The sequence below is a fragment of the Euprymna scolopes genome, chromosome 22 (genome assembly GCF_053919585.1).
Source record: "Euprymna scolopes isolate OS-2025 chromosome 22, ASM5391958v1, whole genome shotgun sequence".
Lineage (NCBI taxonomy): Eukaryota > Metazoa > Mollusca > Cephalopoda > Sepiida > Sepiolidae > Euprymna > Euprymna scolopes.
Window position 1 is genome coordinate 46401409 of NC_136503.1, and position 27793 is coordinate 46429201.

At 33.6% G+C, this 27793-nt stretch overlaps 1 protein-coding gene across 5 annotated transcripts in view; it reads right to left on the minus strand.

The window, feature by feature from the left end:
* Nucleotides 1-27793, minus strand: part of LOC145243404 (uncharacterized) — a 302808-nt gene that overhangs the window by 13591 nt on the left and 261424 nt on the right. For all 5 annotated transcript variants that reach the window (XM_080106260.1, XM_080106258.1, XM_080106259.1 and 2 more), the window contains 5 exons: nt 22786-22931; nt 19917-20074; nt 12904-13110; nt 11146-11209; nt 4880-5009 (listed from right to left, as the gene is read on the minus strand). In XM_080106260.1, coding sequence (XP_079962386.1) covers nt 4880-5009; nt 11146-11209; nt 12904-13110; nt 19917-20074; nt 22786-22931 — 705 coding nt within the window. The remainder of the gene's footprint in view (nt 1-4879; nt 5010-11145; nt 11210-12903; nt 13111-19916; nt 20075-22785; nt 22932-27793) is intronic.

Here is a 27793-nt window from a genome sequence, read left to right on the forward strand (position 1 = left end):
AACGCAATTGCATTGTAACCTAACCATGTTCCATTAAACAAAAACCTTAAAAATTGATCTACAATAAGTTAAATCTTAATTATTTATTTTAGATCTTAAATTTCAATGTTATTTCATGTAAAAAATTTTTAACTATTTTACCTTCAACTAAATGAAGTTATTATCCCCGTACAATCGTCCACTCAACTTCACTTTAATATTCTCACTTACCAGTTATTCTGTTATTTCCTAGCAGATCTCTTCACCAAAAGCAACAGTGTCACATTGTTTTAAAGACAACATAAAAAATCTTTTTCCTAGCAATAATTAGCAACTCAACTACATAGTCAGATAGGCGGTATGAGTGCATTTGCATTAAGAAACACTAACTTCCATTGTTTGTTTATTTATTTATTTTTTAATAAAGCCGACATTCAACTCAACATTTATTTTATTGAAGTTTTTCAGTTTTAGTTTGCACTGTTAATCAAAGATCCTTAGTTTAAATCCACTTGAGCGTGATTGTGGAACGATACGCCAGAGACATTAAAACGGATGGATAAAGAGCATTTCAGTTAACTTATGCGTCATATCCACCCACGCAAATTCTGTAGAAATAAACAGTAAATCTGTGCCTCTGCGCGCGGACGTAGTTCAGGATTATACCACGTGACAGGGTGTCCACTTTCTATCCAATCAACGCTCAAAGAAAACAACTTTTTTAGAATCTGTTTCTGACAGCCTTCGCTGGAGCTGGCCAAAATCGTATAAAACGCACTGCGCTCGAAATCCAAACCAGTTTGGGATGCAGTGTTATATACCGCCGCCGATTCTGTCATTGTGTGTGACGTAAAACCACCAGCATGACTTCGCGCGTCTTTTCCTCTTTGCCACTTTTCCCCCTGCGGGTTGACAACAAACCGTTGGGGGGGGGGGGCTAAGCCACATGGGGCAAACACAAAAGAAATAATATTAACGCTCAAACCTCACTGGATTAATTCTCCAAAAAATAACCTTTTGTCTCATCAGACACATTTATGGAGCAAAATTATCACATTACTGGAACTAACTAATGTAACAAATTTTATTTCGTTTGGTTTAAAAAAAGAAGAAATATTTTATCTAAAAAAACACGATTGCCTCAGTCCTCAGTCAGAGAAAATTTTTCTTTTTGCCTCTCTCTCTCTTTTTTTTTTTTTTTTTTTTTTTTTTTCGTACAGTTGTTTTACTCCAATCCTATCAGACTATTTTAAGAAATACATAAAATCCTCGCGACTCTAAAGCTTAACATTTATTTCCAGGACATTGTTCCCAAGAAGCATGAACATCCTAGAACATTTAATGATTTAATCTTTCTATCACGTGTTGAATCGGCACACCCATATTAAATACACCAACAAAAATGATTTATTTTTGTTGTTAAATAAAATCATATTATGAACGTTAAAATTCGTTTTCGCCATTATGTTGAATCTGACACTTTTATTATTTTTGTTTACGGTGAAGTGTGAGCGATTTCGATTCATGTTCACGTCGCTGATATGACGCTGGCATTGATGAAGATCGGCCATGTCCTCTTTAACTTGGCCTTTTGGTCAAGATCAAAGTGTAGTATCAAGAAAGTATTCAAGAAAGAAGTTTTTTCAAGCAATGACAATTGTTTTCCAGATGGAGAAATTATAGTAGCTGGTATCTATTTCTTTCTTTGTTCACAATTTGATTAATATACACAGGCAGCAACAAGAAAGTTCGCACTTGTAATTTTTTCAAAAACTGCAAATTTAAGCTAAACAACCTATACCTAATTTGATTGGCCTTTTATTCTTCTATAATTTTACCTGCTCATATTTGACTTTTAATTAAAATATTCTAGTGTTCACGTCAATTTAAAAAATAGCTTCAAATTGAGGAGGCAAAAAGAAAATTATTTAAATGTAGGACATTAATGCAGCACAAATACAACAGAAGCACAATGAACTAGTTAATATTTAGTAGCATAGCCCTTCTGTAATTTGACAGCCTGCAATCTTTTGGGAATTCCTTGAATTAGACTGCAGCAATACTCCGAGGAAATAACATCCCACTTTTCTTTAACTTTTGTCCAAAGTTCTTCCAAATTTGAAATTTTATCATTGTGTAGCTGTTGTTTGATGTAATGCCATATGTTTTTGATAGGATTGCGGTCTGGAGATTGTGCAGGCCAATCCAAACATGGAACATCATGCTCTTCCAGGAACCTCTTGACATTGCCAGCTGTATGAATGGGGGCATTATCCTGCATAAAGATGGGATTATCATCCAAATTATGACCAAAGTAGAGTAGAAAATGCTCAGTCAACATATTAATGTACTTGGTCGAATTAATTTGACCATACAAGCGAACTATATGCCCTGGACCATTGGTACTAATAATGCCCCACACCAAAACTGAACCTCCACCACCTTGCAGCATTGAAAATGAGCACCTCGGATTAAATTTTTCGTCTTTCCTCCGACGAACGTACTGCCTACCATCACTGCTTAGCCTATTGAACTTGCCTTCGTCGCTAAAAAGCACTTTTGACCAGTATGAAGAGTTATGATCTTCATTGCATCTGACAAAGTCCAGACGGCGCTTTTAGTTCTTCACAGAAATCATTGGCTTGCATCTTGCAACATATCCTCGCAAATTAAATTATTTTAATCTGTTCTTGACAGTAGAAAGAGAGCACTTTTTAACAAGATTAAACTGTTGTTGGATTTGCGGAGCTGTTTCAAATCTGTTTCTGAGGCTGCGGATCTTGATAGCATTGTCTTCCCTGTTAGAATTAACTCTAGTACGACTATATTTAGGGGCATCACGAACACTGCCGGTGTTTTGGTGCTTTTGCACAGTCTTTCGTGCCGTTTTCTCATCACACTTCAATCTGCGGCCGATTTCTTGATTGGATAAACCGGAAAGGTGGAGATTAATGAGCTCCTGACGATCACTAAGAGAAAATCGTGGCATATAGACTAAATGTTACGTTGTATAACCTGGAACAACAACAATTACGATTAGAGATGTTTTGTTGCCTGTTGGTGGATATTTTAAACTGATTTAGGAGTGATAATTTAAGCTGGTTTTAAGCGAATTTGTTGCTGCAAACTTTTTTTGTCGCCTCAATTTGAAGTTATTTTTTTTAAATTGACATAAACACAACAATATTTGAATTAAACGTCAAATATTAACAGGTAAAATTATAGAGGAATAAAAGACGAATCAAATGAGGTATAGGTTGTTTAAACAGTTACATTAAATTTAGCTTAAATTTGCAGTTTTTGAAAAAATTACAAGTGCAAACTTTCTTTTTGCCGGCACTGTATACAAAAAGATACAGTGTTTCACAAATTAATTTTCATTCTGTAAATGGACTTATATACATTTTTTTTCAATCATTTCATTGTGTATATATATATATATATATATATATATATATATATATGTATACTATTTATTCTAAGGAAATCTACATTAAAAGAGCTAGCTAATTTACATATTACATTAAAGAAAATCTATTTTAATAATTAGTTCTATGTTATTAATCGTTTTAGTAATAGAATTATTATAATTCTTCTGATTAGGAAAATTATTTAAAGTTTATTTATTTAATTTATTTCTAATTATTTGCTAAAGGCGACATCAGTACCTTTTAAAAACGAAACTAAATTTTATTTGTTTAAGCTATGAGAGTTATTTCGCCTTGACTGTTTGATTTTTATAGATGAAGATGGATGTGTTTTATGCTTCCATAAGTCAGGAAAATGGTAACATGATTAACAATAAGATATTTGGTGTATCTTAAATAGTATGGAACTAAACTCTCCACCCAACAATATGTCTCGCCCTGACAACGCCGAGTATAATCAGCTAGTATGTACATAATTTCACAAACTTAATTATTAATTACTACACTGATCTATACTCACTTTAAAATAATTTTGAAACTCAAAAGTATGTCACAAAATAAAAATAACTCCCAAAGATCTAAAAAAAAAGTATGTCACATCTTTATTTTCTAATTTAAAGACAAACTGCTATTATGCATTCTTTTGTCTATATAGATGTCTGTATGAGCTTTATACTTTCTAGTATATTTTTTAAAATTTATTTGTATAAACATTATTGGCTACATATGTGCATACATGTTTCAGTTGTAATTTCTTTAAAAATCCAATGTCATCAATCAGGTCGAGATCCTACAACGAACTAAAAGTTTAAGCTGTAATTCTTTTAATACAAATCTTTGTTTCATTTGAAGAAGAAAAGTAAAGACGTGGAAAATGAAATAAAAATAAGACAAAATGAGGGAGAGGAGGAGAGAGAGAGATAGGGGGGGAGCGGGGGGAAGAGGATATCTCTCAGTAAATTGGTGAGGTCTTAATCTTTCCTTGTATCACCTTTGGTCGTTTCTTTTTTTTTCTTTCCCGTTTTATGACCTTATAGTAAGATACTTACTTATTCAGGACAGTGTGAGTTGGAATTGGTATGACCACGCAATTTGTCTTCCTAGTTTAGACCTTGAAATATGTTCACCCTGCTTCCCATCATATGCATAGCTGCACCTACTTTCTTTAGACACTGCAGATAGCATCTATCAATTATAAATCAACCACGATGATTTATAGCCCAAAAGATTTAGATTAAAAATCATACTTCAGGTATAAAATAAAGCGTAAATTGTATTTTTTTTTCACTTATTTTTATTTCATTTTATTTATTTATTTTTTACATGAGAGTCACCATTTATCAAGGTCCGGGGGCCACTCGAGGATAAGGGTTCTGTCTATTCTTTAAATGTTGATTATCATTTTCCATTTTTTAACCCCCCCCCCTCCTTCTCCAACAAAAATATCCGATTTTCCGAATGAATAATCTCACCTGATTCCACGTTTCCGGAGAAATGTCTTATAAGTCTCTTTTCTTTCCATTTGTTTTCATCGAGGAATTTGGCAAGAAAAGCTTTGTCTGCAGACTCTTCGCCATCACAGCACACGGAAATGTAAGAAAACTGACAAAAAAAAAAAAAAATAAAAACAATCCAAATCAATTTGTGTATGTCACTATAAAAAGCTAGGCATGTGTATATGTCTATATAAAGTTAGGTATGTATATATGTTTATTTAAAGTTGTGTATCTCTATATGATATATATAGACGTGTGTATTTTTATATCTAAAGGGGGGATTCACGGGAAACGGATGTATATTCAAATGTTTGCAAACAGTTTCCTTCCTGAGCTTTGCAGACGAGGAATCAATAGGTTTCAACATGGAACAAGGAATCAATAGGTTTCAACATGGAACAAGGAATCAATAGGTTTCAACACGTGGTTTCAAGAAGATGGGTCCACTGCTCATACAGCGAGAGCGTCCATAACTGTTGTTCGAGCTGCATTCCCTAATCATGCCATTTCACGCTTTGCAGATCTCCCGTGGCCTCCGCGCTCACCCAATCTTTCCATGTACGATTTTTATCTGTGGGGATTTTTGAAATCACGCGTCTATACTGGGAAACCTCGTACACTTGGAGAATTGAAGAGTGCAATACGTGAAAATATCCAAAAAATACGTCAAGAAACTTTAGTGATAGTGGAAGCTAACTTTAGAAAGCAGCTTCAAATTTGTGCTCGTGAAAATGACCATCATTTGTCAGACATAATTTTTCGCTTCCAAATATTCCATTTTTGTTGAAACATTCGCAAAGTTTTCTTTTGCTTAAAAACATCCGTTTCTATTGACTCACCTTGTATAGAAGTGAGAACGTGTGTGTGAGGACACTTCTCAACCCATACACTCAACAAATTGTTGATTTACAGACTTGAAATTTGGTATATAGGATATTCAGACATGTAGAAAACTTTTAATTGGTTTTCATGCGAAAAAAGGGTAAAAATTGAAAAATTGATACGTGGGGGGGGGGTCATCAGATTTTTATCTATTTGTCAACTGTTTCACAAATGTGCATACGTGAATCGTTCATCTAACAAATTACTTACGTTAAGAATAAGTAGGTTTGAAAACACTTTTTAAAGATTGTGGCAAGCTTGCTTAATGGTTATCGTACTTGACTCAATGTCATTGGTTTTGGTTTCGATCTCAGCCCGAGTATGTTTTTTTTACTTACAAGAAGTGAACTGTTTAGAAAAAACAATACTCACATGCACATGTCTCAGTTTCTGTATGAATTAAAATATATTATTTATGCATAGTTTATGACAAGGCAACGCCAAGCAGCCTGCTAGTATTTATATAATGTTAGGTATGTGCATATATTTTTTATATATTTCTGTGTATAAGATTCAATCATAAACTAATTAATCATTATGAATTTTGTAATAGAGCTGCTAAGCATAAGGATAAGTGATGTGGGCTATATTTAGTTTAATTTCATTTCGTGCAACAGAGGAAAAAAAGTGAGATTTAAACTCTTCATGAAATTTTTCATTCTTCAAAGTTTTTTTTTTTTGTGAAATTTTAACCACAGTTATTAGGCATCAATTAATAAATATTTTTGTAAATTCTTAGTTTCTGTCAAGTATTTTAAAGTGTTTTAACGAGCATAATATTGGCACAATTTTCCATTTGAAAATTCAATTTGCATTTGTATTAAATTTGATCAATAATCATTAGATACCAACTGAGCAAGATTTTCTGTATTTCAATTTCTTCTTAAGATACCTTAAACCTTAAATTTTAAATATTTTCCAGAATCAAAATCAGGTAATGGATTTGGATCAAAATTGGAATAAGACTTCCAGACATAAGGTTGAGTAGCATTAGATCTTCATTTTAATCTTCGTAAAGGAGCATAAAAGTGGTGCAAAACTTTGCTTTATTTGTTCTGCAACAAGCATTATTCTAGTATGTATAAATTGCTGTTTTTGTTTCAACAACAAAAAAAAAGAAAAAAAAAGACTAAAACTATTTTTTGTATCATGACCATCACAATAGTTAAACAACTTTTCACGTTCGATGACATAAATAATTAACTAAATTCATACAAGTTGATTAAAAAATTATAAAACTTTCAATGTCTTAAAGTGATTCTTAGAATATAAAATGCTATAGAAAAAGCAACTTCATGTGAATCATTACAATAAAATTAACCCCAAAATGATTTCCTTAAGTGAAGAAATGATTATTTAAATCCTCCATTAAAAAGTGTTAGATAATGATGATGATGATGATGATGATGATGATGATGATGATGATGATACAACAACAACAACAACAACAATTACTCCTACAACAACGATGGTAGTGGTGGTGATGACCCCGTTATGTACCATGTGCAGTTGCACTACAACTTGTTGCGGTGTCTGCACACTCCTCATATGTTTACAAATTCAAACACACTGCCTTCAAAGTGTTAGTGTAAGCCACACCCTCAAAACATCCTGGAAAATTACCTGACTCCTGCTGCTACCATGCCTTAATGGAAAAAATACAAGTGGAAATTTTTTCGATGGTCACATTTCGACTTTCTCACACAGAGCCAAAACACTAGATTTATGTAAACAGTCAACTACCCCACCATCCCAACTATTTCAAACTTGAATAAATTCGTCCAGAAATTAATCCCAGTCACTTGTTCATCGCATGGAAGTATCAAACTCATCAAAAGTGCATGTACAGTACATAATGATCAGGGATCATGATGAGTCATTATATATTTGTAATGGATATAAAGCAACGTTGAACCTGATCAGTATTAAAATGGGTGGCCATCTAGGAATTCCAGGTGCTGTATGTGTTCTCCGCTTATCTTGGCATTATTTCCAGTCGTCCAACACTTCCCCTTGCCACTGGACTCAAACAGTACCAATTCAGGAGAGGTGTGGTTGGTGATTGTGCAAGCCTTGCCTCACAATTACACGTGCAGCTACCATTACAGGGGGTATCCATTGTCTCTTGAAACTGAACGGAGGCATCGATAATGCACATGTGTGCATATGTACTGAGTGGAGGGGGATCGGGTGCAGTTTTGTGGAATTTCAGTGTATATGAGGGTTTTAAAGGATGAGATGTCTCAGCAATCAACAACTGATGCAAGCAGTATGTTCGATGCTTCAGCAATTCTGAGCATGAAAAAAGTGTTTTTGAAAGTTATAGTTGTGCCGTTTTATGACTTTGTAGGCATGTCAACGTGCGTTAGACATATGGTGATCAAAATGTGCTCTGGATTGTTGTTGGTTAAGGATTTTGTGGGTGTCAATTGCTAATTGTCAGAGATTCAATGAATCCAAGAAAGTAAGGTGTTCAAAATATGGAGGGTACTCGTTTGGTTGTATATTTGAATTTTTAAACCCTTCAGTTAAATAGTGGTTCTAGATTGATACTGTGAATTTTAAATACAGTCACACCATAGCTGTATACAGAGTTTTAAATAAATGGTCGGATAGATAGTTTGAGAATTTTATTTTTTTAATCCTAGCAGCCATTAAGCAGTGCCAAGAGCAGAGTGACGTTCAGCCCATTTTTTTTTTTGCCTTTGTTAAGTAAAATGCCTACACTTCATCACCTGATGTGACTGGTATCATCATCATCATCATCATCATCATCATCATCATCATCATTATTATTACTTTCCAGCAATCACCTTCCTTGCCCTGATAGGAGCAAGGGGGGGGTGAGGAAGTAAGGATGTTTTGCCCATTTTATTTTAGTTCGCTGGTCTCTGTGAAGGATGCAAAAGATATCGTTTGGAAAGATAATTCAACCGAAATTCCTTTCATTAGAAAGACATTTTTATTTTAAAAGAAAAAAAAAACATTAGAATCAAAAGGTTCTAGAAGATTGAGAGAGCGCCTCTCAAAAAAAAAGACAAAGAAAAAGAACATTTTAAAAGACCCTTTTTTGCATGTTTCTTTCCTTTCAGGTTTTACTATCAAGTAAGACTGTTTGTGTATTATTATTTTAAAAGGGACAGCAAATATTTTCCCGTTTTAATTTGTTGCTATTGTTTGGATGATAATTTTAACTTTGTTATTCCAGTCAACAGAATTAATTCTATAGAAACCCCTTTTATAGTATGTTCTTTTTTATCTTTTTACAATTGGTACTTAAGATTGCTTTGGGAAATAAAAGCAACTAACATTTTATTTCTTTTAATAAAACTTGACTAAATTGATATACTTTTCGAGTCTAGTTTTCATTTACCTCCTTTTTATATTTTGCTTTCCTTTTGTTTATTGTTACTTTGCCTTTATTCAAGAGACTTTGCTTTATTTTTTCCCCCATTTTTTTTTATATTTGTTACACCAAAAAACGTATTTGGTAACGACACTACAAAATATGTCAACAGCTTTAGAAATAACTTCGGTGATGTTGATTCCTTGTTTCTTGTAAACTTCCCAGATATTCTAACACTAAATTAAACTAATCTAAGCTCCTCAAGAGCCAGGTTACCTTCCACTCTGCTGTACAGATATTGGAAAACACATGCACAAGCTCAATATCAGTAATACCCTCTCCTTGAATAGAAAACTTAGTCTAGAATCTGCATGTGCTTTAGTTTAATCTTACGTTAAAGTGTTAATTACCTGTATTTCTTCTCATGTTCTTTCTTGACCCAGGATTATATTCTATTCAACTATATCTCAAATAGTTGAGACGTAGCACTTTCCTTTGATATAAGCGCAAAATCCATGTTTTTTTTGTTTTTGTTTTTTTTTTTTACACGGTGGTCACCACTTATCAAGGCCCGGAAGCCACTCAGGGATAAGGGTTATTGCAAGTACAGTACGTTAGTGTGGAGATATGATGAAGTGTTTACTTAAGGGGGCGGTTCATTAGGAATTTGTTAACGTTGGACTTGAAGACATCCAAGTTGTAGTCAGGTGGGAAGCAGGCAGAGACATTAATATCCACCACAGAGATTGGCTTGGTTTCTTACTAATAACAACGCATGTAGGATCGTGAGGACCAGCAAGCTTCACTTTTTTACCTATTCTTGATAACACTATCTGAATCTTGTGTGGCAGATGTCCATAGTCACTTGGGAATTCTAATCACCTCGTCATAATATTTGATATCACATTATACCTCAAACCTTAAACTGAAGCGTCATTACACAAAACAACGAGATACTACTAATGTGTTCATTAGGAATCCCTAAGAGATCTCATCCGAGATGCAATTTGGTGTGAAACTTTTTCTCTCTCAGCTAAACGGTGTGCAAATGCGGTAACTGAATGAGTCAAAGCAGCCATAGAAGCATTTATCCCGATGCGGAAATTACATAATAACACCCCCCCCCACTTTCTCCAATAATTCTAATTTAACCAGTGCAGCTAATAGCGCACATAGGAAGCAAGAATTCCATTGTTTCAGGTGTCATAAGTAGACACCAATAGACAAAAATTTGTAGTATCAAGAAACCACTGTAAGAATGTAATAATTGCAGGTAAGAGTAGATATATTTAGATGACCAGAAAACGCATCACAGAAATTAGAAACGCGTGATTTCTGGAAAATTTATTAGAAGATGGTGAGCAACAATTCCCCTACTAATCAACCAACATGATGTCGGCAATGGATAAGATTAAACTGCTTACCCAGAGGTTCGCTTTAACTGTACCTTAACCATTATCTCCCTAAGTTCTCACTACAAACAGAAACTACACTAGAGGATCTGATCAGCATTTTTTCATCAAATGTTCTTTCACACCTCCAAAGCATGTGGACTAGGCCTTATCCCTACTATAGTAATAAAAAAAAAACTTTGCTGAGCTGGCCCTATTCTCTTTATGTGCTATAATAAATTTTGTGTTGGAAAATTGCCCTTGTGATACCAGTTCTCAAGAACTCTGATTAATTCTATAGAGACACCTTAGAAGTCAATTTCTAAAAGTTGTCCAACACATGCCAACATGTAAAACAGATGTTAAATAAACGACGACGATGATAATGATGATGATAATGACTGGTTAATGTATGGATAGATAACTCTGCTTTCCAAAATGCTGTTTTGATCAAGGGAGATAACAAAGGGTAAAGATTCACTCCCCTTTATACACTATTTTTCATTAGATGGAGTCTGTTTCATCTAACAATGATGATAATCATTGGTCCTACGGTTGATATCAAGATTAGACCGTATAGGTACTGCTAGTTTTTAATAAAAGGAGAATCCATTTCAATTTACCAATTCTTCGTTTTTCTCAGCAAATTCTCCAAATCTTTTCATCGTAATTTGAGAAGGAAGACACCTAAATGGCAGGAAGAAGAAAAAAACAATATTTTTCATATTGAAAATCTTTCTTTTAGTTCTTAAATAGTTTTGTTTTAAGAAATCTTGGTTTTTCATTTTTATTTAACTTTACGTAAAATATTTGGAAATAAAGATTGAAATTATTTTCTTTTCGCAGAAGAAAAATATACAAGTTTAAACTTAAAACGTCAATGTTATATTAAATATTGAATGCTTATGGATTAAACCACTCTGGCAATGTATGGTACAAACTCTATATTATGTCTGTCTGTCTGTGTCTGTCTGTTTCTTCCACTTTCTCTTGGGAACTACTTAGCCAATCTGCCTGAAATGTTGTATGAACCTTTGTTATGATAAGTTGCAGCGAACTAAGTATTATACTATCTGTTCGGTGCATGGTTAGGAATTAATACGATTAGTATTTAATGCAATGTTGTATGAACCTTTGTTATGATAAGTTGCAGCGAACTAAGTATTATACTATCTGTTCGGTGCATGGTTAGGAATTAATACGATTAGTATTTAATGCAAAAATGACCACAAATTTAACCATCTTCAAGCATCAATTCGGCAAAAGCACTCATTCTATAACTTTTGCTCATTTTTAACAGGCTAAAAAGTCTAGTTCATATATAACAATTGGAACATGAATTTATTTAAATCTTGGTTGAATGTTTTCTTTTTCCTTTAAATTATATATAAATTGTATTAATCTCAGCTGAAATCCCAAAAATTACTAAAAAAAAAAACATTATAAAATATTGTATAATTAAACCCATGCGTACACTAGAATGCTAAGAACTGCTTTTGAGATTTCTTGGATGCAGCATCAGCAAAAAGAGAAACTTTACGAACATCTTCTTGAGAAAGATGTTTGTAAAGTTTCAGCTTTGATCAGAGAAGGATATTATAATACTTAGTTTGCTGCACCTCATAACAAAGGTCCACACAAATTTTGAGCCAGATCAGCACAACAGTTTCCAAGAGAAAGTAGAACTTAAGATATATCAATCCTTATTTCTCTTTAACAGTGTATCAATAGGATACTATACTGCACCTTATAATAACAAAGATCCATACAAATTTCAGCCGGATCGGCCCAGCAGTTCCTGATAAAAAGTGGAATGGATAAAGAGACTAATATATATATATATATATATATATATATATATATATATATATATATATATATATATCTGTAGAAGTATACTTTATTTCCTTATAATATATACCAATCCTTATTTAAGAAGCTGAATGTAATTACAAAGCAATATAGTGAATGAATGACAAAAGTCTATCTTCCAAAGTTCATGATGTTGATCATCTTACAATTTATTCCTTTAATTCAGTTGACATTTACAATTCTTGACAGTATCTGTTTCGTAGCACAAAATTAAGCACTTAATTATTATATTAAATAGTGAATCACTAAGAGAGAGGGGGGGGGAGGAGGAGAAGGACCAGATTTGCTGGTTGCTGTTGAAATGCTAAGGATGGATAAAATCATCAGTGAGATTCTTTTGTGGATGCCAAAACAGAAAAGTAATTCAGTGGGGGGGGGGGGTGATATAAAAACATTAAGCAGACGACACACAAAGCGCCCATGAATATCTACCTGGCTAGAAGTAAGGATGTAGTGAAAGATTCAGAAAGATCTGTGACACTAGCACGACTGGATGATAACAAACTTACCATGGAGTCCAGATGAGAAATAAAAGAGGAAGGTTTGATGTCGCCAATGGCAATAAGGGTTCCACTTTGTCAGTGACCAAATTCTTTAATTTGCAATCGGGCAGTGGGTGGAGTCGGGGTAGAAGGCCAGGGTTTAATAGTTTCTTTCTTTGTCGATTTTCCAGATTGAATGAATCAGCAAACTGACAACAACCCGGATTTGGCCATCTGACAGATACAAAAAATTCATGAAAATTTGTTTATAATTTTAATGTAATAATTAACATTTGCTTTTATGCTTATGACAAAAAAAAAAAATTATAAAAAGTGCAATATTGCGAATATAGTTACAATATATATTAATGATTATAAAAGTTCATGGACCATCCCAGCATCCTTGCTTGATCTTGTAATATATAATTTTACCAAGAATTCTTCATAAATTTTATGTTTCAGTTTCGATTCTAGCTGATGGCACTAAAATCATTCTTTTTTTTTTTTTACTTTTGAAATCATTACTATAGATTGGGTACAAATATAATATATAATACTCGATAAAGAATTGACACTATAATAAGATATATATGAAATCTGCATAAATTAAAATATTATATTTAAGTGTATTTTATGACCGAGAAAGGCCGGGCCCCTCTACTAGTATATATATATATATATATATATATAAGTTTTAGAAAGCCAATATATCGCAATTTTTGTTTTTTAATGAGCACATATTTATTCATATAAAAATCAAATTTTCGACAGTCATAGCATCTTCGTTTGGGCCCATTTGTGACGTTTTTCTTTTTCATTATTTTCCTTCTTCGTGGTGATATTTTTTTAGGTGAAAATATAATCATAAGGAAGGGAAAAAAAATGAAAAAGAAAAACATCACAAACTAATCCTGACGAAAACGCTATGATCGTCGAAAATTTTATTTTTAAACAAATAAATATTTGTTCATTTAAAAAACTAATGTGTCGGCTTTTTAAAACTTTTGTACATCAATTTAAACAATGCTTCTATCACGGAGAAAGAAGTCTTTGTTTATATATATATATATATATATATATATATATATATATATATATATATATATATATATATATAATCAGCTAAGAAAACATCCCAATTATATCTTGAATAAGTAAGTTTTTTTTTATCAACCATATGACTCCTAACAATTTCCATTCATTTTCACCAGCTTTCATCCTTTCATTCTGAAAAGAAAAAAAGGCGCTTTTACAGAATTGGGACGAGATTTTGTAGTTGATAAATGGCGTTTTCAGATAAAAAATGGTTTCAACGGATTTCTGTGGTCAATTCTAATAAATTACAATGGTAGCTTCCAAATTATGCAGTTGAAGTTGCCTGAATATTACTGAATTATTAAATAAAACAACTTTGATTGTGTTAGCAGGTGAAAAATTGCCGCCATCTTGTTTAAATTAAAGCGGGAAATTACCTCCCTTTTGAACTCTCCTGTGTCTTACGATCGTTTTCATCAAATTCTATTTTTTATTTTCTTGAATAAATAATTTTCTACTTTATCGATTTTCGTAATTTTTGGATATAATCATCTTAAAAATACGAGGAATACGTAGATACCATTGTTTTCATGTGAAATTCAGTATTACGATTTCCGAAATTTCGTACCAATAGTGTAGAAGCGCCGGACCCCCCCCCCCCCCCCAAAAAAAAAACTTTGGAACTGTTTGTTTTTTTTTCTGAGGAAATATTAACTGTCTCTGACGAGTTGTTTGGTGTCTGTAGACCATTCAACGAAACACGTGCAAAACAAAATATAAATATATGTTTTTTCTTTGGAATATAAACTACAACAAGGTGTAAATTTTAATTTACAATATTTTGAAGCAGGGAGTAAAATATAACGAGTTTATTAAAAGTCATGGGAATGTATTTGCTACAAAAAAAAATTATGCAATAGAAAATAGTTTTATTTTATATGTACTCGTTTCTAAATAACTGCGTTCATATGCTTTTTGAAACTTGCACAACTTATCTCGTTACAACCAATGCAAATAATTTTCCTTTCTTTTGTTTACCTAAAACTAAACGGAACTTCCATGAGCAGTGTTTCTTCCCAAGAAAATCCGTCTGTGGAACACAGTACCACTGGACTGCTTCTCAGCTGACTACAACATGGTCATTTTCAGGTTCAATGTTGAACAGCACTCTTAAATAATTAAATTCTGACTAGTTTCAGAAATCGGTAACAAGCCTTATGGTGTTGTCTAACCATCCACCTGACAAGATTTAATTTTAATTTTTTTTTTTTTTTTGGCTAACATTATGAGGATATATTAAAAAAGAATCCCATATTCAAAAATCACATTAATTATTTTGAAGGTCTCAATTAAGACATTATTTATTCTTCTCTCGAATAAAGTAATCAAACCAAAGGATTCTATCATTCTGTGAGGTTTTGCAAGTCTTAGCTTTTCTAATAACATTTTCTTCAAATAAAATTTCTATTCATCCAGCAAATTATTTGCATTTCAAATCATAAAAAAATAAGATTCAAATAAGATTTTAATTTACCAGTAAAATTGACTCCCAAATCCTGTCTCAAATATTTTTTCTACACTCCTGTTTATTTTCTATTCATGTTTTATCTTGTTTTCGTTACGATATGTAAAATGACTTTTCACTTTTCTATATCAAATTTTAATTTCCACATATTTTTCCCAATTTGATAAGCCATCAATATCTAGCTATCAATATCTCTCTATCTACTACCTGTGAAAATGATCCAACAAACAATTTCACATCATCTGCAAATAATTCTACTGTTGATCTTTCAATATCAGCTAAATAATTTATGAATATAAAGGACTAGCAGTTCAACCCGGCTTTGCTCGGGCCCTAGGTACTGTTCGTAACTTTATGTGCATATGTATGTATTAAAAAGTCTGCATATGTACCGTAATACCTTTCTATATAATAGGCTTCCTTAACTACCATAGAGAAAAGTTGGTAGAGATAGCAAAGGACAATTATTTCTTTTAACTTTGACCCCAATTTTGACCCCTTAATATTTATTATTTTGAGCTCAAATCAAATTAAAATGTTTGACCCATGTGCAAGTAACCTACATCTAAAATTTCAAGTGTTTGGACCCAAAATTGGCGGAGGAATTTGGTAGAGTCTGCAAAGGTCAACTCTTTCAACTCTGACCTCTTGCCAGTCAAAATTTCACCCAAAAACTGATTAAAAAACTTGCTGCCTGTTTGAAACCCTTTATGTAAAATTTCAAATGTTTAGATCCAAAATTGGCTTAATAGTTTGCTAGAGATCGCAAAGGTCAAATCTTTTGAACTTTGATCCCTTGGAAGCCAACTTTTCAGCCAAAAACCGATTAAAAAGCTTGCCTTATGTTTGAATACACTTTTTGTAAAATTTCAAATGTTTAGACCAAAAATTGGTTGAGTAATTTCGTACAGACCGCAGAGGTCAATTTTTTTTAACTTTGACCCCAATTATTACCCCTAAGCATTTATTGTTTTGGACTCAAATGAAATTATAAAGTTAGATCCATGTCTAAGTAACCTATATGTAAAATTTCAAGTGTTTATACTCAAAATTGGCGGAGGAGTTTGGTAGAGTTTTTAAAGGTCAAACTTTGACCCCTTAACAGCCAAATTTCTGTCCGAAAACCGATTAAAAAGATTTTCTCAAATCTCAATATCTCATATGTCAAATTTCGAGTATGTAGATCGAAAATTAACAGAGTTATTTGGTAGGGAAATGTACATAAATAGACAGACAGACACACACACACACACATTTTCACTTTTATAGATATACTAGCATTTCAGTCCGGCGTTGCCCGGTTGTTTGGAGGTGTATGCTGAGCAAAAAAAAAAAAAAAGCGATTAATTTTTTTAAATTTTAACCCCTATTATGACCTCTTAACATTTAATGTTTTGGGCTCAAATCAACTTATTAAGTTAGATCCATGTCCATGTCCAAGAAACCTACATCTAAAATTTCAAGTGTTTAGACCCAAAATTGTCGGAGGAGTTTGGTAGAGTTCTCAAAGGTCAAATCGTTGAAGTTTGACCCCTTAACAGCCAAATTTCTGGCCGAAAACCGATCACATAGATTTTCCCAAATTTCCTTACCCTGTATATCAAATTTCGAGTCTGTAGACTAAAAATTGACACAGTTATTGCGTAGGGAAATGTACACACACACACAGACAGACACGCAGATACGTTCACATTTATAGATATACTAGCATTTCAGCCCGGCGTTGTGCGGGTGTTTGGATGTGTCCGTTGAGCAAAAAAAAAAAAAGTGGTAGTAGGAAGGCAGGCTCGAACCCGTACCTCGAAGGAGGAAAAGAACGGGTGTGGGGGGGGACTGACTTTTTTGCGGTTACGACCACCGCCAAACCTGAAGTGACTTATGGTAATATTTAGGCTAGACAATCGAAAGGAGAGGATAACTTTAAAAAATATCAGCGAAAAAAGTGACACCCCCCGCTGTAGAAAAGTGCCTAGTTGAAGGTGAAGATATTAATGTTTTTAGCCAATTTTTCGGTATTTGTGGTATGAAAGGTCAAACTTAAAAATGATACTGATCTTGGTAAAGTCCGTCGCCTCTGTCCAAACTTTTAGGCAGATATACAAACATACATACATACATTTATATATTGCTAACAAAAAATTTTCGACCCAAACCGATGAAAAAGCTTGCGCTGTCTCTGAATATGTTTTATGTAAAATTTCAAATGTTTAGACCAGAAATTATCTGAGTAATTTGGTAGAGACTGCAAAGGTCAATTTTTTAAAACTTTGACCCCTATTATGGCCCCTTAACATTTATTGTTTTGGGCTCAAATTAAGTTATTAAGTTAGATCCACGTCCAAAGAAACTTATATCTAAGATTTCAAGTGTTTAGACTCAAAATTGTCGGATGAGTTTGGTAGAGATCTCAAAAGTCAAATCGTTGAACTTTGACCCCTTAACAGCCAAATTTCTGACCGAAACCCGATCACAAAGATTTTCCCAAATCTCAGTACCCTGTATATCAAATTTCGAGTCTGTAGACTAAAAATTGACAAAGTTATTGCGTAAGGAAATGTACACACACACACACACGTTCACTTTTGTAGATATACTAGCATGGGTGCCCGGCGTTGCCCGGATGCTTGGAGGTGCATGTTGAGCAAAAAAAAAAAAAAAAAACGGTCAATTTTTTTAAATTTGACCCCTATTATGACCACTTAACATTTATTGTTTTGGGCTCAAATCAAGTTATTAAGTTAGGTCCATGTTCAAGCAACCTACATCTAAAATTTCAAGTGTTTAGACTCAAAATTGTCAGAGGAGTTTAGTAGAGTTCTCAAAGGTCAAATCGTTGAACTTTAACTCCTCAACAGCCAAATTTCTGGCCGAAAAGTTATCACAAAGATTTTCCCAAATCTCCGTACCTTGTGTATCAAATTTCGAGTCTGTATACTAAAAATTGACAGAGTTATTGCGTAGGGAAATGTACACACACACACACACACACACACACACACACACACACACACACACACACATGTTCACTTTTATAGATAGATATATAGATAGATAGATTTCAGTATTAAATCCTAATTCTATTTTTTTTTTTTTTTTTAGTAAAGAAGACACTAACATTTGGTATTTTGGTAATTGAGATCTTTTATTAGTTTGACTATTATTAATTGATATTTCAAATTACCATAAGCTTTGATACTCTTTTCTCTTTCTGTTAATATATAAGAATGTTAAAACGAAAGTTTAAACCTCGTATATCTTCTTTTTTTTTTCAGATAGAACAAGTGAAAAGATTGAAGTAAAAACGAGAGGAAGAGTTGTAGTCGTACCCTTTCCAATTTTAATATTATATCCCAATTCTCATGTTGGGCTACTGTCCCCCAGAATTGATTACAATATTATGTAGGAGGTCTTATTAGTCGTAAATATCCTAACAATAAAATTTCCTTCCCTTCAAATAAAATTTCTAGTCATCCAACCAATCAGTTTATTGGCATTTGACATAATAAACATAAAATAAATTTATCAGTAAAATCTACATCTCATTAATTACTATATGTTAGTCGTTTCTTTATGCACAAAACATAGCAATTATAACAATGAACAAGTCCTAAGTCCTGTACGTGCACCCTCTGTTATTAGTAGCAAGATTTTTGAAATGGTAAACGTGTTTATTGTCTGGAAAGTCTGGCCCACTTACGATGTTCTGTATGGCTTCTGTGGTTTGCATTCAACTGCTGAACTTTTAACGGTTGAAACTGAATGGATCTGTCGGTTTATGGACGATTAAAGGAATGGCAAGGCCATTGCACTCGAGATTTCAAAGACGTTCGATAGAGTATGGTATTCTGATCTTCTACCAAAATTCAAGACTATGGTAGTAGGTTCTTTCCTTATCAATGCTGGTGTTCCTAAGGGTTGTATTCAAGGCCCAGCATGCATTTTTCTTTATATCAGTATCCCAGCTGGAAACTGTCCTCAACTATTTGCAAACTCAAGACTGTCCAAAAATTGTCCTTAACCTATCCATAAACCGTCACAAAATTAACTGCCATTTCTAAGACTGTCCGTAAACTAACTCTAAATATACCGACTTGTCTGCCACACCTTGATTAACAATCTTATTTCAGCTTTCCTTTGTGTACCTTGGTGAACAACTTCCTCGCCACTGTCTTTCTACTAAACTCAGTCCCTAGAACCTTTGTTCCGCTGATCAGCTGATTTCCTGTTTTATTATAGCTGTTTTTACTTCCTAGCACATTTTTTCGGGGGGTGGGGGGGCAATCGATGGTATCACATAATTGTATAGTATATAAATCCCCACCACTCCTCAGAAAATTCTTAATTTGCTGCAATTAACAAGTTCTCTCCATGCTTTGATCGAAAACATTCTAAGTGTAAGTTTATTTGAACCTTTCTTGCTTTAATATATTATTTGAGAAAAGGCAAACATTTAAAAGAACTTTTTCCAAGTATTACGTACCTTGTTTTTTTCCTATGCACGGCCGAATTGCAATAACACGTAAAAGGCAAAAATAGTGAGGTTGCAACGTCAACAACATTGGACTCGTCACTGATCATCGATTGATGTTGGCTCAGGGTCTTCATACTCACCTGATGCATACGGCCATCCGAATTCATCTGTAAGAAAAAAAAATTCAAGTTACTAAAAGGTTCAACCATTAAAATTATTGTTTTATTGTTTTGCAAATTTTGTTTTTCTTTATTTCAAAAAGACATTTTAATATTCTTACGAGTTTTCTGGCAACTTTGACATAAATTTTCAGTTGAAATACTTTTGATATTTGTTGGTGCTAATGTAATTAGAGTAGTACAAATTTGGAAAATGGATTTGGGACGCAAAGCCTACACAATCCAAAAATGGTCTCAGATCCAACGTCTGCTTTTTTCTCTCTCTCTCTACATATGTATTAATTAGAATTCGTTTTTAAGAATACAATTTTTCTTTTCAATTTTTATTAATTAAAAGAGAGTGGAAAACATTTTTGCAGTTATTGTTCAACACTAGAATTAATTTGAAGGTGAATATTTGAAGGGATATTAATTACTGCAATACACAAATTTAAAAAAAATATAATCCAGTCGAATTTAAATATGATTTTGATTAATTTAATGGTTACATAATACATAATACATAGTTAATCTTTCTTTTTTTATTTTCATTGTAACAATATTTTTAAGCCTTACGTTAAGGAGTTAAACATGTTTTTTGCTGTCGTTGATTTTAAATAAATGAAAATTAAAAAGATTGTCTTAAAAATTAATTATAATTAATGTAAAGAAAGAAAAGGCAAACGGTGGGTTTGAGACCATTTTTCGATTATGTAGGTTATGGGGGTTTGTTGATTTTACATAAATGGTCACATTCAATGCTGCAATACTAAGCTTGTTTCCTTCAATAATTACAAGAAACCTTCTCTGCCACCAATAGCAATGGCCAAGAACACATTACCTGAAAGTACTTCCTTTAAACTCCTCGACCTAACGTTTACAAGGAACATGAACTGGAATAGATACATTGAGAGCATTGCCAAGGCTGCTGCGAAGAAGGTGGGATCTCTCTACCATGCTAGAAAACTACTTACGCCTGAAAGTAGCCTGTACCTTTATAAGGCCACCATTCGCCCATGTATGGAGTATTGTTGTCACATTTGGGCTCGTGCATCTGCTACTCATCGCTCACTCCTGGACAGGGTTCAAAAGAGAGTCACCAACCTGATAGGTCCTGAACTGTCATCCAGGCTTCATCCTCTGTCCCATCTACGAAATATTGCATTCCTCTGCCTGTTCTACAAGTACTTTAACAAACTACAAGCACTTGTACCCCTCGATGTGAATACCCCCGACAAACCTGACAAGCAGCTAAATCCCACCCCTTCACAGTAGAAATCTCTAGGTGTAAGAAAGCCTTCTACTCCAATAGTTTCTTCCTCAGAACTGCTAGACTTTGGAACTCCCTTCCGGGATTCTGCTTTCCCAACTGTACTGACATGCAGAAGTTCAAGTGTAATGTGAACAGACATCTTGCTACTCATCTCCCTTCATAATATTCTTGCAACTTATGTCCCCAATAGTAGCCCTCTACTTCAAAGTGGCACTGTGCCTTGTTTGGGGTGAAAATTGAATTTTTAAAAAATGAGAATTAAAAAGAAAAATGGTATTTTTAAAAAATTAATTCTAAATTATGTATATAAAGTAAAAAAAAAGGTAGATGGTGGATTTTAGACCCTTTTTCGATTGAGTGGATTTTAGCATCCCTAATTCATTTTTCAAAAATTCATACCGTTCTAATACATTAGCATCAATTTTTTTTATCACGTCTAAAATATAACATTTTATTCAATAAATAAAATTCTGAAACATAAAATACATTTTTTTACAAATGCTTAAAGTGTAAAGTACAGAATATTTAACAGTCAAGAGCTCATAAACAAAATATAAGAACAACATAGCAAATGCAGTAAAATGAAATACCGATCTGTATACTTTTTAATGTGTGGAAACTAAGATCTTTTTTATTTTAATGAAAGCTGATTTATCAATACACAAAAACAACAATGGTAGTGGAGAGTTAATGACTGCATAAGTAATATTTAATGTTTTGCTACAATAGAACCCCGGGATACGGTGGCCTTAGGATAAGTTTTTTTTCAGGTTACAATGTGGAATACGATGTTTTTCCGGCCCCTTGTTACGGTGTTTTTCCCGCCTTACGGTGTTATTTATAATGTTATTTGATTATATACATGTGTATTATATACTGTACTGTATTTTGTTACTAATTTTTAATATGTACTGTATAAAATTTTGCTTAGGCCCCCACCATACGGCGATTTCAACTTATGCTGCCAACCCCGGAACAAATTAATGCCGTATCCTGGGGTTCTACTGTATTTTGTCTGAATGGATCCTACCCACCCATCAGTTAAGTGAAGTTAATTAAAGTTAAGCGATCATTTCGATCAACAGTTTTATGTGTGCCTTATCGGCACATGAACATCGAAATAAAATGTGCCTTATCAGCACATGAACATCGAAATAAAATTCTGGAATAAAAAAAATAGTATAAACAATTTCTGCACATTAAAAAGTATACAGATCAATAGAAAATTGAATTCTACTGCGTTTGGTGTAAGTTATTTGTTTTTATTTTCATTTTCATGTATTTTTTGCACATTCTCGGCTGTGATCTATTCTAGATTTTTATCTGATTTAGAAAGTAAAACAAATCTGCAACATTAAAAAAAAAAACAAAAAAAAAACTTGTCATTTTTCTATTAAAATATTAAAAAATAATGAAAAAAAAAAAAAGAAAAGTGGATAAAATTTACAATAAGGTGGAATCTTGTACAATGGACATCTTTAATTGTTTCCATGAGTTTGCCGTCGACAAAAATTTGATAAGCTTCCACCGAATGGTAGTTACTTTCATTCTCAGGCTGAACATATTCCCATTCAATGTCAAGATGAACTTTACCTTGAATTAAAGAATTATATCTTTCAGATTTTAATTTAAAAAAAAAAATAAATAAAAATAAAAATTATACAAGTATTATAAATAGGAACAAACTAATTGATACATTAAATTTATTTTAAAAAAAACAAAAAACAATTCTAAATTTAACAAAATATGGTTTAAATTTAAAAGTTCATGAAAATCTTTTTTGACCATCAAATTTAAAAGCATATCTTCCGAACATCTGGAAGTTTCATCGGATGTCCTGCTGGCTTGGCAGGCCGAGAGCAGGCTGAAAGAGTTTCCTCAAATAGCGGTAATGTAGAGGTGCTGATGCAAAAAATGAAGGTTGTTAAAAAATGGCGCACTGTTCTTTACAGATATAAAGTATCTTCTCCACCAGTGAAATTGTATGAATAAACTCTGCAGACAAATAGGCTATTATAGTTTTATACGTATTTAATTTTATACATGCGTAACACAGGCAATGTGAGATACTTCTGCTTGTAAGTACTGTTCTCTCTCTTTCACACACACACACACACACACATTTTATAAGGGGACATCACTTGTCATGGCCCAAAGGCCACTCGAGGATAAGGGTTAATGAGTGTATGGTGGTCATCGGGGCAACAGTATAATTTGATTATTTAAGGGAATGGCTCAACAAGAACTTGTTCACATTGGACTTGGACAACCATATTGTAGTCAGCTGGAAAGCAAGTCAACAGACCATTATTCCACAGGCGAGCAGTTCTAGAAAAGATGCAACGTTTATGGAATCATTGTTTAGATTTAGGCCCAGATAGAGAGTGAGAGACATTGTTGATAGAGGTTGTGGCTAGACGAATGTTTCTTTTTTTGTAGAAATTTGGCAAGGGAGGGCGAACCATATATTGAAGCTCAGACGAGTACTTTTTGTTTTTATTATTATTACATTTCCACCTAAAACAAGGCACATTGCCACTTTGGTGTAGGGAGCTACTATCAGGGGCAACGACTACTGGGGTACTATGTTGGGATTTGGGCAGCAAGATGTCGGTTCACGTTACACTTGAACTTCTGCGTGTCAGTATAGTTGGGGAAGCAGGGACTTGGAATAGAATTCCAGAGTCTAGCGGTTCTGGGGAAGAAACTACTGGAGTAGAAAGATCTTTTACATCTAGGGATCTCTACTGTGTGGGGTGGGATTTAGCTGCCTGTCGGGTTTGTCGAGGATGTCTACGTCGTGGGGGCACAAGTGTCTGCAGTTCGCCAGAGCATTCACCATTAAAATACTTGTAGAACAAATAGAGGGATGCAACATTTCGTCGATGGGACAGAGGCTGAAGCTTAGATGCCAGTTCAGGGCCTATCAGATTGGCGACTCTCTTTTGAACCTTTTCTAGGAGCGAGAGACTAGTAGCAGATGCACCAGCCCAAATGTGACAGCAATACGCCATACATGGGCGAATGGTGGTCTTATAGAGGTACAGGATACTTTTGGATGTAAGTAGTTTTCTAGCATGGTAGAGAGAGCCTACCTTCTTTGCAGCGGCCCTGGCAATGTTTTCAATGTAATTGTTCCAACTCATGTTTCTTGTGAACGTTAGGCCAAGCAGTTTGAAAGATATACTCTCAGATAAAGAGTTACTGGCCATTGCTATTGGTGGCAGAGAAGGTTTCTTGTAATTATTAAAGGAAACCAGTTTAGTCTTGGCAGCATTGAATGTGACCATCCATTTTTGTCCCCATTCCACTGTCATGAAAATAGCAACGTCTCAGGACGATTCCAATAATTTTTCCCGATTCCAATACAGTTACTGATTCTATTCTAAATTCCCAATTCGGAAAGAAATACGGATTCCGATTCTTTTAAAATCGCTAAAATATTAAGCTATTAATATGTTTGATATATTTTTAGATTACCATAAAACAACAACAAAAAAAAAAAAACTGCAATATGTGCATATATGTTTTTATAAACATAAAAATACGCTATAGATTTTAGTTTTACTGATAGTGCAATATCAATAAATATTTATAATTTTATCCTTACTATCAGCGATTTAAAAGTAAGTTTTAAACGAAAACAAATAAACTAAAAACAAAATCAAAAACAAAAGAATCGTTTTTAGTATCGGTAAATTGGTTAACAATTTTCCGATTCCAATACTCCAAAAGTTCTGATTTTCTCAATTTCGATTAATCGTCCCACCATCTATACTTTATAATATAAATCTTACCTGTCTGTTTAAATGTACGTATGTATGTCTTGTAAAAACTTTCGACAGAGGCGACGGGTTTTCACGAGATTGGTATCTTTAGAAGCTCGCCCCTATGGACAACAAATATCGTAAAATTGGGCAAAAACATTGATTCCTTCACTCTCAACTGAGCACTTTTCTACAGGGAGGGGTCACTTTTTCACCGATATTTTCGAAAGTCATCGCCTTTTTTCGATTGTATAGCCTTAATTTAAACCTACGTCACTTGCGGTTTGATGATGGGCGCAACAGCTAACGCGTCAATTTTATTTTTTTTTTTCACTTTCTCTTCTTCCTTCGCGGTACGGGTTCAAACCTGCCTGCCTATTACCACATTTTTTTTTTTTTTGTGCTTGCAATTTTCCTTTTTTTTTTTTGTTCAACCAACACAATTACACACACCTCCATTTTCTTTTCTACTTTCGCGTCATGGATTCGAGCCTGCCTGCCTACTACCACTTTTTTTTTTTGCTCAACACACACCTACAAACACCCGGGCAATGCCGGGCACCCAGGCTAGTCTAATATATAAATCTCACCTGTCTGTTTAAATGTATGTATGTATTTATGTATGTATGTTTGTATGTCTGCCTAAAACTTTCGACAGAGGCGACAGATTTTCACGAGATTGGTATCCTTCTGAAGCTCGACCCTTCAGACGACAAATATCAAAAAATTGGCTAAAAACATCATTGATTCCTTCACCCTCAACTCGGCACTTTTCTACTGGGAGGGGTCACTTTTTTCGCCAATATTTTCGAAAGTCATCCCCCCACTTTTCGATTGACTAACCTTAATTTAAACATTTGCCATTTTCGGTTTAGCGATGGACGCATCGACAAAGACGTCACGTTTTTTTTTTAATTTTCACATTCTTTTCGTCCTTCACAGTGCCTGCCTACTACCATTTCATTTTTTTTTTTTTTTTTTTTTTGCTCAACACACACCTCCAAACATCCGGGCAACGCCAGGCACCCAGGCTAATTAATATATAAATTATTTTTGTGGGAACTCACCTATGCACAAGATATGAACTCTATCAAACTGTATAAATAAAGCCAAACATCGATTCTCGTGGTGTGTTTGTACTTCATAGTATGTCATCTTGGCGTTAAATACTACGATTGTTAATAATTGCCTGTATTTTTTAGATGAGGTGTTTTCATTCATTGAGTGTCGGACTGACTTCCTCATCTTGGTTGTTATAGTCACAACGTTTCGGCCGTTTTACCCTCCAGCCTTCATCAGGTGTTTTGTATCGAACTGGGGAACCGTTTGTTAGGAGTCTCGAACCCAACCCTTTATTATTATTACGGGGGTACCGTGTTCAAACTCCAGCTAGGCTCTGGGACATAGTTGCTGATTCTCTGTTTTGAATGTTACTTTTCACTGCCTTTGTTCAGGATTGAACTCAGCACCTTTGGGTAACTGTAAACTTTGATACAACGTCTAGGACCACTCGGCCATATGTCACAATAATAATAAAGGGTTGGGTTCGAGACTCCTAACAAACGGTTCCCCAGTTCGATGCAAAACACCTGATGAAGGCCGGAGGGCAAAACGGCTGAAACGTTGTAACTATAACAACCAAGATGAGGAAGTCAGTCCGACAATCTCTATACTACATTGTTATCCTCTCTATATATTGTTTCTTTCTCAATACAAATTCCCTCTTTAAACACATATCCATATCTAGGTTACAACAACTTGGCGACAAATAACTCAAATTCAAAAAGGACCACACATACACACACTTTTATTAAGTCCAATTAACGTATTTAAGGGAAAGTATGGTGATAGGTTCCCCTCTCACTAACTGAAAATAAATAGAATTTTCGAATCTATTTATGCTATATTTCAAATCAATTTGTTAGATTTTCCTGAATACATGCAATTAAAGAACTAAAATAAATATAAATCATAATTAACCTTTGCCAATAATAAAACAGAATACATCTAACAATTAAACAACTTATCTGCTGACAGCTTCAAAGGTCAAATCGTTGAACTTTGACCCCTTAACAGCCTAATTTCTGTCCGAAAATGGATTACGAAGATTTTCCCAAATCTCAGTACCTTGTATATCAAATTTCGAGTCAATTGACAGAGTTATTGTGTAGGGAAATGTACACAGACAGACAGACAGACAGACAGACAGACACTTTCACTTTTATAGATATATAGATATTATTCACTTTAGATTCAGTTCAGCGTTCCAAAAATTTTTTTTTTAAATTAGCCGTTGTAAAACGCTACTCTTGTTCTACAGATTGGTTTCGTGACGTTTTAAAGAATACGAGATACAGGGAGGGGGTAACAAGAATAGAATTTTCGAATACGTTTATGGTATATTTCAAATCAATTTGCTAGATAGTGGACGAGAAAATCTGTTACTAAATAACACATGCAAAATAATAAATATATCAATTAAAGAACTGCAATAAATATACATAATAATTAACATTTGTCCATAATAAAACATTTATTGATAAATTAAAGATAAAATTGATGTAGGTGTAAGAATTAATTAATTTCTAATTCGATATTAAGCAGAAATGAATTATAAATTAATTTAAACTATCAATCAAACTCATAAGTATATAACATTTTATATTGAAATGGTTTTAATACTAAGAT